The sequence below is a fragment of the Pollachius pollachius genome (assembly GCF_949987615.1).
Source record: "Pollachius pollachius genome assembly, chromosome: 2".
In the NCBI taxonomy this organism is placed as follows: domain Eukaryota; kingdom Metazoa; phylum Chordata; class Actinopteri; order Gadiformes; family Gadidae; genus Pollachius; species Pollachius pollachius.
In genome coordinates this window covers 6,978,662-6,991,538 of record NC_136935.1, presented here as the reverse complement: position 1 = coordinate 6,991,538, position 12,877 = coordinate 6,978,662, and the positions used below count along the sequence as shown (strand labels likewise).

The 12,877-nt window shown below is 47.5% G+C and overlaps 1 protein-coding gene across 1 annotated transcript in view; it reads right to left on the bottom strand.

Moving 5' to 3' along the window:
- wdr11 (WD repeat domain 11) overlaps positions 1 to 12,877 on the bottom strand; it is a 55,123-nt gene that overhangs the window by 20,716 nt on the left and 21,530 nt on the right. The window contains exons 11-14 of the mRNA XM_079729434.1: positions 8,409 to 8,493; positions 6,046 to 6,152; positions 2,882 to 2,957; positions 1,299 to 1,407 (exon numbers count right to left, since the gene is read on the bottom strand). Coding sequence (XP_079585560.1) covers positions 1,299 to 1,407; positions 2,882 to 2,957; positions 6,046 to 6,152; positions 8,409 to 8,493 — 377 coding nt within the window. The remainder of the gene's footprint in view (positions 1 to 1,298; positions 1,408 to 2,881; positions 2,958 to 6,045; positions 6,153 to 8,408; positions 8,494 to 12,877) is intronic.

Genomic DNA, 12,877 nt, shown 5'->3' with positions numbered 1-12,877 from the left:
CCAGTGCACAACACACAAAAATACACAGAACACAGACCAATACACACACACGACACGAGAGCAGAAGCCTCAATGGAGCCATCAACAGAGCGAAACCAATAATGACCCAGTGACAGGGCGAAAGAAACAAACTTATTAGCAGCTAGATGCTACCATGAATAAGCAGACACGCTAGTCACTGGCTTGCATATCTCATCATCATACTGCTGGGAGATTGTTGGCTTCAGGCCATGTAGCGCACAATCAAAATGGAAATGAGGCAGAAAGACGGGGCTGTGGATGATGGCATGTGTGTCTGTGTGTCTGTGTGTGAGTGTGTGTGTTTGTCGGTGATTTTCTGTATCTTTGACTATAACTGTGTTTGCGTATATTATCGAGGCTGCTGGGGGCAATTACCAGGGCTGCTGTGAGAAGGACTAAGAAGTCTGGTAGAAATCTATTAAATGTGTGCTTCTGCACCCCAATTAAACCAGGGAAAGGAGGGGGGGGGTGGTTGGGGGTAGCGGAGGGAAGTTTCGGCCAAATCTTCTAATATAAACATAAATCCAATCAACACAAATGGAAAATGTTCAATATTAACTTGTTGAGACACAAACACGCGGATATCTTGGGAACCCATTGTACAATTCTGACGTTTGACCCCTCGGTGGAAAGGTCAGGGCGAATGAAGTTAAATGACACCAAGCAAAACAATCTGAACCATAAGGCCGCCAGATGACGATGAAGGACATGTGCTCTGATTTAAGTTTGTTGACCCATTTCCCCTTTCCTCTTAGCTACTAAATATGGATTTGTAAACAGTCTTAAGTTGCAAAATGGTGCCCAGAAGATATATTACCTGTTTATGGTGGTTTTATGCAATCAAACACAACGTTTATGACAAAAACAACAAAGCTACAAAAAGTTTATAATTGATAGTTGAATATGCAATGATTGCATATCACAGTGATAGGGTTTGAACTGTTGGAATCAAAAGAGTCTAAGCTTTCATATGATGTATAGCTTTAGGTAAGTTTTTGTGTTTTTTGAGTGGTGTGTCAAATGACTTCATTCTCAAGTTTTTAAATGCATTACGATGTCTTTTAAATTGGGGGGAGGGGCTGAACCTGGTACGGGGTCATTTCAGGATGAAGAGGTTAAAGTATATATTTCTGCTACTGCCGCTGACTGTTGAACCACTTCACCACACTATGTGTTTTTTTTGGTGATGTGGGTCACTGCTGTCGGGTAGATGAGGCGTGTCTGTGTGTGTGTCGGTGTGTGTGTCCATGTGTATGCCCGTCCGTGTGTGTATATACCAGCGCGGTGACAGTCGGGAAGTTCTTGGCCATCTCTCGGAGTAGAGTGCCTGTTCTGATGTCCCACAGCTCCAGGGGCTTGTCCCTGAAAACCACCACCAGGTACTGCCTGAAGACACACACACACGCACGCACGCACACGCACACACACACACACACACACGTCAAGTATGTGTACAAAAAGCTCCCAACCAGTTAAGTATGCTAACATTTTAATAAAATGGATATCACTGTAAATTGAAAAGGTTACATTTCTGCGAACAACCATCGATATAAAAACAAAGACCCAAACGGTTGTTCTGCATGAAGCTGCTCATACTGGAGGACAATAATGACCTTCAGTGTCAAAGCAATCATTTCCAGCCCCACTCCAAATCACCCCACCACATTTGGACAGCGATTTCCTCTGCATCACATTCTTCCCCCAGAGCGAATGCCCAAAAGGACAGTCACGCCTGGCCACTGGGGATGGCGTCGATACAGAGAGTGTGAAGCCACGTAGCATGAAGCCGAGCAGTTAATCCAGTTTCAAGCCTCCTTCAACGCGACGCCGTAATCTCAATCTAATTTGCTTGGTTCTCCAAAGGCCAGGTCTGCACTCATGGTACCGGCGCTCATGCCTGAGACTGAAGGACGTTGGTGATTTAGTGGGTGTACAGAGGGCTCCTTAACCCAATTATATCCGTCTGCGTCCTGCAAGACGGAGGCGTGACTTTTAGTAGGAGGCATGACTTGTAGTAGGAGGCGTGTCTAGTACTTTTCTAAATCGCGGTAGTGACCTGTATGTAGCAGTGGTGCACGGGTACATAAATGACCGCAACTCGGACCTCAAAGATCAGCCTTATATAAAAATAGTCTTAACATAATCTTAACTTCAGACTTCGACTTCAAGGAAGAGCTTGCGTAATGTGTGAACCGTGATTTACAATACTTTTTTTTTACCGCGAAAAGAGGAAGATCTCACGTGGACCGCGATTTAGAAAAGTACAAGACACGCCTCCTCCTACTACAAGTTACGCCTCCGTCTTGCAGTACGCAGACAGACCCTACTCCCTTAACTGGGTGAACCCCGCCCTCGTTTTCCAGCGGGGGGGACGGTGAGGGACTCTTGAGACCAGTTGTCGCCGTTACACTCGTTCCTATTGAAGAAAAATGTACCCTCCATTTCCCAGGCGACGTAAACAGAAGAGAATAGTGTAGCCTCAAGCCATACAACAAAGCCCAGCCATGACAGTCACAGCACACACACCGACACACACAAACGCACAGGCACACACAGACAGAATATGACTTTTACGATTGAAAGACATCACCTTGGCAACATGAATAAAAAAACTGGGCAGGCATGAAATGTGGGGGAAGGTATGAGTCTGTAAATGACCTTGGGACATCAAAACTTTAAGGAGGGTGTGTGTGTGTTTGTGTATGTGTGTGTGTGTGCCTTTTTGTGTGTGTTTATGTGTGTGTGTGTGTGTGTGTGTGTGTGTGTGTGTGTGCGTGTGTGTTTTTATGTATTTACGGGTGCATGTCTAAGAAGCAGGTGAAGACAGGATGCATGGCTGGATTGGGGAAAAGCTACTCACTTGAGATGAGACACTTTAATCATCTCAATGGCTGGCTCATCTGTTCCTCGCTCACCTCGGAATGCAAAGCACCTGCCTGGGAAACACAGAGAGAGGGGTTCGGGTTGAACCTAGGTAAAAATCAACACAAAGACACTGACAGAGACGGACGGACAGGGGAGCCAAGAGAAAGAAAAGGCACAGAGACAGAGACAACACGAGAGAGACTTGTTTTTCACTGTAAAGTGCACTGTAGAGGATGATGCCACCAGATCTAATTCACTGACGAGTGCGGGCACCCCCTCTAGGTGTATCAAGCAGACATGAAGAGCACTGAGCCAGTAGGGGGCGCTGCACAGGACTCCCGGCCAAGGTGAACAGAAACACAGCTTACAGCACCCATATTCAAAGTTGTTGCTCTGCTTGTTGCTGATGTGGTGCTGATGTACGGGAGAGAAACTAGTTACCCATAATAGCTGTCTGGAGAGGACCACAATTTCTGCCTTCTGCCTGTGTGTGTGTGTGTGTGTGTGTGTGTGTGTGTGTGTGTGTGTGTGTGTGTGTGTGTGTGTGTGTGTGTGTGTGTGTGTGTGTGTACCGAATTTTTGAAGTTGCATTTTCTATAAGCCGAAGAAGCGTTTGGAATGGGTTGCATGGTTTAAAACACCACAAACAAGCCTGTGGTATAAGCCACGTCTTATTATGCAACTGCCCACAACACAAATACTACCACATAGCGCCCAATGCGGGCGTGAGACCGTAACAAACTTGTTTAAATGGTACAGTATTCCTCGGGGCGACGACGGCACCGCGTTGTCGGTCTACTGGTGGGTGAGTAAGCTTCCGTGAGTAATTTGAGATAACGCAGATTCAAGATTCAGTAAACCCTGAACTTTGTGCAAATTTGTAAAACAAGGCATCTTTTATTTCGCCAAGCAATTCATTTAGATGCAGAGGCTTTTAATTATCGGTCATGGAATGTGTGTTTGTGTGTGTGTGTGTGTGGCCGTCCTTCACTAAGTGTGTGTGTGTGTGTGTGTGTGTGTGTGTGTGTGTGTGTGTGTGTGTGTGTGTGTGTTTGTGTGTGTGTGCATGTGCTTGCGTGCATGCGTATGCGCGTGTGTGTGCGTATAAGCGTGCGTGTGCGTGCGTTTCAGCGTTTGTGTGTGTGTGGCACAGAGGCGACATGTCCTGATTACAGAGACTTAATTACACCCCATACAGCTCCCCCCCCACCCCAGGGAATAGTAGGAATAGTAGGAAATAGTAGGCCCTACAATGCACCTCGTGCAAGCAGGTGTGCATTGTGGCCAGATCGGACACACAAACACACACACACACACAACATATCCATGGAATAAGACTTGAGATCGAACAGAAGCAAACTGACTGAACTTGGTGGAAGACGTGCCTGCAGGGGGAAATGAGGGACGTTAAGATAAGTTGAAGTTGCAGGCTGTTAACTTTGATAGTGTTGGATCATCTAAAAGATATCAGGATAAGCCCAGTGTCCCTTAAGGAAAGCTATGAAAAATGTAATTAAAGTAATTAACCTGTGCAGTCACACAACCACTTCTGATTCGGCAAACGCCTTTTCTCTGAATTTAAACATGACTGCCTTTTTGTTGAGATTGCATTTGAAATGGAGGAAGAAACTGCCTCTGGTGTTTGCAGAAAACCATCCAGAGATCACAACCTTGTGGCTCCTGGCTGGTCGGTAAGGCTTGAACCTGACTGGCCGATAAACATCGCATGTGCAGAAATAGCCTACATGATGCCTGTGCTCGGAAAGTCAGTGTAGCCTGTGACCTTGATTGGGTCATTTCAAAAAGACTACTGCTGTTAACCCATTTGTACCGGCTGCTGCGCGGCGCAACATTGTATCTACTAGATACAATGTTGCGCCGCGCAGCAGCCGTACAACTGGGTTAAAGTGGCTTGTGTTTTTTTTGTTCAGAATCTAAAAATAACAAAGGTTAAGTAATTACTTCTTGTTGTGAGGAGCCATAGCCATAGTCTTCTTCCGATGTCAGAGGCATTTCTCAGCATACTGTATTATTCATTTGTATCGTTTGGTGAAAGTTGAGCATGGTTGGTCCAGGGGGTCTGTTTCCAATGTAAAAATCCCTCAGTAGAGGCAGCCCTGAACTGTGTCTATTCAACCGCAGAATGGATTCTACATGAATGGATTCTCCCTGAATGGCTGTGCTTCTACTCTGAGAGGGAACATGAAGTCCATTCTACGTGGCTAATGACTCCAAAAAAAACATTATGAATAATGTCTCAAAGCAAACGTGGGGGTTTGACAGGTAGGGTGGCTGTGAAAAGCCCTCGGGCTCTTTACTGGGCACAAAGCCCACCAGAGAGGGAGATTATCGCCTCTAGGGTCCCTGGGCTTATTTCACAGCCATAAAAAGCTTCAAGCTGAACATCTGTGCAGAGGGAAAAATTTTATACAAAAAAATGTCCTGAGTCTTAGCCATTTTCAGTTCCCTCCCTGCATGTGAAGCAGTTGTTGAAGTTTGGCATATTTTGAGGTCGTGGTGGAACTTCAACCCTACCTCTGGGATTCTTGCATTTCCTATTCCATTAAGAAAGTAATGTCCCCGCCATTTCATCTAGCCCACTCACTAATGGAATAATGTGTCTGTGTATGTTTCAGTATCTCAGACAAACTGTGTATCGTGCCGTTGGCCTTCCATAAAACAGTCCTTTTGTGTTTTCTCTTTGACTCTGTGCCTCTCCCTTCTGCTGCTTTCACGCAAATCACTTTCACAAAAGCTAGTGGCCATGAGACCTCAGTTTGAAGAGACTACTCGGGCGACAGAGTGCATGAGGCGTGAAGAGAGATGGGACGAGAAGTACGAGAGAGAAAGGGAGCGAGAGAGAGAGCGAGAGAGGGAGCAAAAGCGAGAGAGAGAGAATGAGAGAGAGCAAGAGAGAGCGAGAGAGAGAGAAAACGAGAGAGAACACAGAGAGAACAAGAAAACTAGAGAGAACAAGGCAGAGGGAGTGAGAGAGAGAGAGAGAACGAGAGAGAGAACGAGAGAATGAGAGAGAGCAAGAGAGAGCGAGAGAGACAGAGAAAACGACTGCAACAGGAGAGGGACAGAGAAAGAGTGACAGAGAAAGTGCAATATATAAAAGGAGTATATTTGTGTGCGTGTGCGTGTGTGTGAACTCACCAGTGGGGAGGTCTACGTGTTGCAGCTCATTACGCACCATGCCCATGTTGTTGGGGGTGGAGGTGGCGAAGGACAGGAAGCTGGTGAGACTGACCCACTCTATCCCCCTGTGGAATTGCACACACCCACACACACACATGCAAACACACACACAGGCAAACACACACAAACACACAGCCACACACGCGCTTAGACCATAAAAGTCAAAATAAATTTAAAAAACACACTTCCACTGCATCCATTAACAGCATCAAAGAGTTGTAAAGAATTAAAATACCAAAAAATGTAAAGTGCACGTACATAAACTTATTTCGGAAGTGGGCACGGTTCAGGGAGCGAGGAACCGTACCGTAATGAGATGCAAAATAGCCCAATGATTAATTAGTCAATTTCCTCACCAGATGTAAATGAGATGCTAAATATCCCTGCCTCACTGGGCACGGCTGGGTGGGCAAGAGGCCGCCAGGTTAATTACCATACAGCCCAAAACACACACACACACACACACACACACACACACACACACACACACACACACACACACACACACACACACACACACACACACACACGCACACGCACACACACGCTGTATGCGTGCATGCCATGCGCACACACAGCTTTTTAACATTGTTCTGTGTGTTGTACTTGTTGCAGTGCATATAGCACAGACTGACAGTACAGCCTAGCAGCTGTTCGGAAACCTAGTCAATAATGAACAAACATTTGTTTGTGTATGTGTCTTCAAATCCTCAAGTTGCTATGTAATATTTAGATATTGCATTTTTGAGGGGAATGCGAGAGAAAGGGCGAGAGAGCGAGAGAGAGCGAAAGAAAGGGCGAGAGAGAGCGAGAGAGAGTGTGAGTGAGAGAAACAGCGAGAGAGAAAGCGAGGGAGAGAGCGAGAGAAACAGCAAGAGAGAGCAAGAGAAAGGGCGAGAGAGCGAGAGAGTGAGAGCGAGAGAAACAGCGCGAGAGAGAGAGTGAGAGAGTGCAAGAAAGAGGGAAATCGACAGCGAGAGAGCCAGACATTTAGAGCGAGAGAGAGAGACAGAGACAGAGAGAGAGCGACAGAGAGGGCGAGAGAGCGAGACAATGGAGTTACCAACACCCCTACCACCACCACAGCCCCCATGCAGTCGAGTCGGTGTCGAATTGGTCGTGGTGTTGGGAGCCAAGAGGCAGATGGAGGGCAAGCTGCATTGTCTCATGGGGTAGACCTGACATACACACAAAATCAAACACATACACACAGACGCACGCATGCACACACACAAGACAAATACACAAACTTTCTGTCCTCCTCACGAAAGTTTCCCTGTGATTGTGTTTATCGGCTTTCATCGCGACGCAAAGTGTTTGCTCCTAATCTATCTTTTTTTATGGCCTAATTGATTCAATCTCGCGCTTAATTAATCTTAGTGAAACGGCACCGGCGCTTCTGAGAGTGGTAATTAATGGGGCCCGAGGTGCATGGCCCCATTGGCCCCTCTTCACTCACGGGGCCCCGCTGAGAACGGCCGGTCAAACACAGACTGCAATTAAGCCGAACATCAGAAACACGCAGTGTCCGAGCAGCACAATAGGGTTGCAATTAACGCTCCTTGTGTAGAGTCCGCTACCAATGAAAAGGAATTAGAGTAAACAATGCTGGATGCCTTTACACAAACCCGGCGTTAACTTGTTAAAAATAACATTGTTATTTTAATTGCTCGTTAGGGGCCCGACATGATCTCACAAAAGATGGCCGATTTAAGGCTATCTTGTTGCTGTGTATTAAACCACAGCCCCTGCTTGGCTACCGTGATGGAGTGAATCCCTGAACACAGAGCAGGCAGATCTGCCAGAGGCTGCTTCCCCGGTCAAGCCTGCTCATCCATACTCCCCATTAACATATAAATTAAATCCAATCAACGATTTTAATGCAACAAACAAAAAGCTGCTTGCCAATGTACTCACAAACCCTGATGGTGAATGGGTTATTTAAAAAAGGTAGGGCTCCGTTACCCTGGCAATCGGACTCATCGCGCCTGGCTATTCGCAATAAAAGATGGGATCGCTGGAAATAAAATGAAGCGAAAATATGGAAAAATCATTTGACCCAAAAGTAAAATACAAGGTTATGGTTTCGATCAGCAGCGCTTTAATGAGTTTACCCATGAGGGGGATGTGTACGCTTCCCTGTGTGCGTGTGTGTGGGTTAGTTTCCCTGTGTGTGTGTGTGTGTGTGTGTGTGTGTGTGTGTGTGTGTGTGTGTGTGTGTGTGTGTGTGTGTGTGTGTGTGTGTGTGTGTGTGTGTGTGTGTGTGTGTGTGTGTGTGTGTGTGTGTGTGACAGTACAGCCCAGAGAACATGATGTCCTACCTGACTTCACAGGAGTGGACGCTCAGCTCCTTGTGCAGGAGCCCACTGGTCAAATTGTACACCAGCACGGAGCCATTACTGGTCCCTGCAGAGAGAGAGAGACAGTCACAGGGGAGAGAGAGAGAGACAGTCACAGGAGAGAGAGAGAGAGAGACAGAGACAGTCACAGGGGGAGAGAGGGAGAGAGACAGAGACAGTCACAGGGGAGAGAGAGAGAGAGACAGAGAGAGTTAAAGGGAGGAAGGAGAGAGTTGGAGAAAGGGTAGAGCGAGGGAGAGGGGAGGTAGAGGGAGACAGGTAGAGAGGATGGAGAAAAAGACAGGTAGGAGAGCCGAAAGAGAGAGAGACATTTAGAGAGGAAGGATAGAGAGAGGGAGAGATTGAGGAGGGAGTGAGAGAGGGCACAGGTAGAGCAGTGAGATTGTGTATCACAGGAAATAAGGGGAATATGAAATAAATCAGGTTGATCTTTGTAGAGAGGCATGAGAGGCGGTTGCTAGGGAGAGGGGATGGCTGAACGGCTCTGCCTCCACCGCTGCTAGCGCCAGCCTAATTGGAAAAGCACTTTTACATGATGGATAGACGGCTTGGTGGAAGGACACACGGTACGAGACTCAAATATTCGGAAACATTAGCCACCAGCGGGAACGATGGCACGATGTGTCAAAATAATACCCTGAGCACTCACTGGGAGGGGTGAAGTAGTTTAAAAAGCAGGTAGTAGGGGGAGCCTGCAGCAGTCACAGTCACCTGCTTCATCCACCAGGGGAGGAAGAGGAGGATGAGCTTTGGTGAAGCCCAGGCTGATGATGATTTTTCGAAGACAACCTTATTTATGTGTCACCAACGTTTTCAGCGTGAAAACCGATTTTTCCCGACACAAAGATGGGTGTGTTTGACGGCTGGAAGTGGGGGACGAGTTATTCAATATCGTATAAAACACACGAAGTGTCGAACACGCAGGGCAACACCCAGCTCGTCGGGAGCAGTCAGGGTGAGGCGACTCGCTCAGGGACACGTCAACATTCCTCTAAGAGGAGCCAGGGATCGAACACGCAACCTTCCGGTTTACCAGTCAACCCGCTCTACCTCCTGAGCCAATGTCCACTCCTGATGACGCTTTTGAAGTGGATGTGCCTGCTGTGGGTCATGGCCAGCGGTTTCATGGTGGCTGACCGGGACGGTGAGGGCTGCTGCTGAGCTGGATAATGAGCCTGTGTGACTGAGCGCGGCCAAGAAGACTTTTCAGCCTCCGGAGGGCCACAGTGAGCCCACCAGAACCGAGACGGACATCTGGACTCGGAGTGGCGTACTGCTGGCAGGCTAGAGAGTGTGTGTGTGTGTATGTGTGTGTGTGTGACTGTGGCTGTGTGTGTGTGTGCGCTTGTGAGAGTGTGTGCGTTTGCGTGTGGGCCGTCTGGTTGCCTTGCCTCTTGGCAGGGGGAGGACAGTGGGAGGACGAGGTGTGTGTGTGTGTGTGTGTGTGTGTGTGTGTGTGTGTGTGTGTGTGTGTGTGTGTGTGTGTGTGTGTGTGTGTGTGTGTGTGTGTGTGTCTACTCCGACATGTTCAAGGGTAACCGGGAGGAGGTAGATTGAAGGATAAACAAAAGAGCCCCCCCCCACCCTGGTACAGTCTTCATTTTGCTTGTTTCCTTCCTTTACTCTGAGAGCAGCTCTCTGTTTGCACACCCCTTTGCCACGACCTTGCTTCAATTATTTTTCAAAATACCTTTTGTTATTCTTTTATTTTCCACTTCTACAAGGATTCAAATTCATAAAAGCATTTTGTGTTGGTTCTGATAGTATACGTAGACAGGTGTGAAACTAATCAGTTGTGCTTTTCATCCACAGATTCTGTATTTTTCTGGTGGGATTCATCGAGCCGGTAATTGGTATTTGCTTTGCAGGACCCTCGGATTATGCATACGCTCAAGCAGTGGTTGGGGAAGGCAGCTGTGCTCGTGTCTTCCAGCCGACGCCGGTAGCACAGCGAGCTGCCGTTCAGCCCCATTGTGACGGGCGTGTCTGTGGGAGAGCAGTGCTGCGCTCCACCACTCCCGCCCTGTTATCTCCACACAAACGAGGCGCCGGCAGACAACCATGGGTAACGGAACCGGACGGGCATGATCATGTGCAACGGGAGGAACTGTCTCTCCCTGTAGAGCTCAGTAACGGCTTTGGTTTGCAGTCGACTTGTTTGCTGATAAAAGCGTGCGTGTGTGTCTTGTGCCATCTCTGGAGAGAAGGTTCTCCAGTGAAGCACACATAGTTACAACAGCAATCTATTCTAACCTCGATGCTCTGACAGCCACAACACTGGATAAGGTAAGGTTGTCCCCAAAAACAGCTGCAGCAGTCACCGCAGATATACGACGATGGATAGGAACGATATGGGAAAGAGAGAGTCTACGAAGAAGAAGAGTCGAGCTTTGGATTCCCTGCCTTCCGCTTAACTGTTCTGGACTGAGAGCGGAAAATTAAAGTCCCTGTGCCTTCCCCCTGTAGCAGAAAGCTCATCCCCTCCGTTATTTACTCTCGTTGTTTTCACTCTGCGTAAGGTGCAAGAAAACTCCTTGCTCAACAGGTGTTGCATCAATATGAGCTTTTCGGTAGCAAATGGCGGGAGAAACAGAATTGTAAGGCAACAGAGCTCTAACCTCAGGGGTAATGGCTGCAACATGAATTGCTGTGATTTTGCCGCACACCCTGGGTGTTGAGATGTGTCTGATATATATAACTCTCTCTTGGGACCGGCGCCGCAGTGCATCCAGTGAACAAAGCACGTAACTGAGTTAAAGGTCGAGTTGTGACAAAAAAAAGCAGTGAAAATGAGTGGACTTTGAGTACAAAGCTAGGGCAGGGGATTTCAAGCAAGCAGCTGGAGTAAGATCGATTTTTGAAAGTATCCAACCAAAAAAACACAAACCCTCCCTTCATGCCTCCATCCAAAACCACTCTCCCAAAACACTTGTCCAGCTCGCTAGCCTCAGCACTAGGGCTGCCTGGCTTGGGGAGACTCCTTTCATGTGCAATGAGAGCAGAGTATGTGCAGGTAGCCGGGTAGGAAGGTAGACAAGCAGGTTGGCCGTCCAATCATATCATTCGGGCCGGCTGAAATCATTGGACAGGCTTTGTACCGTCCTGCGACGGTATTTTTTGGTCATTGATTTTGACTGTTTATAAGATTGCTTGCATAAATATGACAGAAAAGTATTCTCAAATACATGGTGTTTCCTAGCTTTTACGGTAAATGTTGTGCATGCGTTATCTTTTGGGGATAACTTTTCAGTCCAGTGTTTGTCATATCCAATATCAACATGACATTCTCACATGGCAAAGTATTAATTTGTAATCGCGAGATGACTCAACTTCCAATCATATTAATTACCAGTAGCCTGCAGCCCTGAATAAATTGGGAGCTGAGCTGTGCTGGTGTATATTTCCATCGCTGATCGACAGAACGGAGCGTCTCAGAGAGAGTGCAGGTGTCCGCTCCTGGCCTGTCACTTGCAATCTTCGTCGCAATAATCGTCCGTCAAATCAGTAATGTGCTGCAGCCCTGAAGAGCTACATCAAAGGAACACACCGGGGTTTCTCATTGGCACCGATGAGTCACAGTGGCGCGACGAGTGACCAATCACAGCAGGCCTGCCGGCCAACTGACAAGGTCCCGTTAGCGTCAACAGACACATGGACCGAGTAATACCAATAACCAAAACGTAGCGCTGTAATCTCTAATAAAAGGTTCCGAATTACGTTAACAGTGCCTAAAGAAACTGCCTTTATTTGAAATATATTCAAATAAGGGATTTAAATGGCCAGGGCATTGAGACAAGGACTGTGGAATGTGTGGGGCACTGACTGAATCCTCCAATCCCATCGCAGCGTGGGAGACCACATGACCAGCTCGGTTGGGGTGGTGAAACAAAGAGCATGACTTATGAGTCATGTGACAGGGGTGATGGGTGCAAGGAGGGCCGAGGGTCCTGCTCTACTTTCAGTTGCTTGGCTCCCCGCTGGACCCCCGCAGTGCAGACGGCGGGTCATCCCGGACCATCTGTGGTACCGGACACTCTGCCCCCACACACACACACACACTGGGGGAGGCGACACACACACACACCAACACACGTACGTCAGTAAAGCATGCAGTGTGTGCATGTGAGTGTGTGTGTTTGATTATTGTTCTTTGATGTACATTTCCCCATAGGGCTGCATTGCAAGTTGTTTTTTTTCGCACATGAACACGCACATGCAAACAAACCTACTTTTCGTTTTTTGGGATATATATCCTGGATATTCCCGGCCTAAAGGAAGAATAAAATGAGATATGTCTACAAAAGTTAACTCTTCTGATGAAAAGTTGGGTTCGGTCTTTCAAAAACCGTGAGCTGCACAAGGACACTGATGAAAGAGGCGAGGTTGACTTCTTTGCGTCTCCTTCATGTTGAAGGGCCAATCGGAGCCTG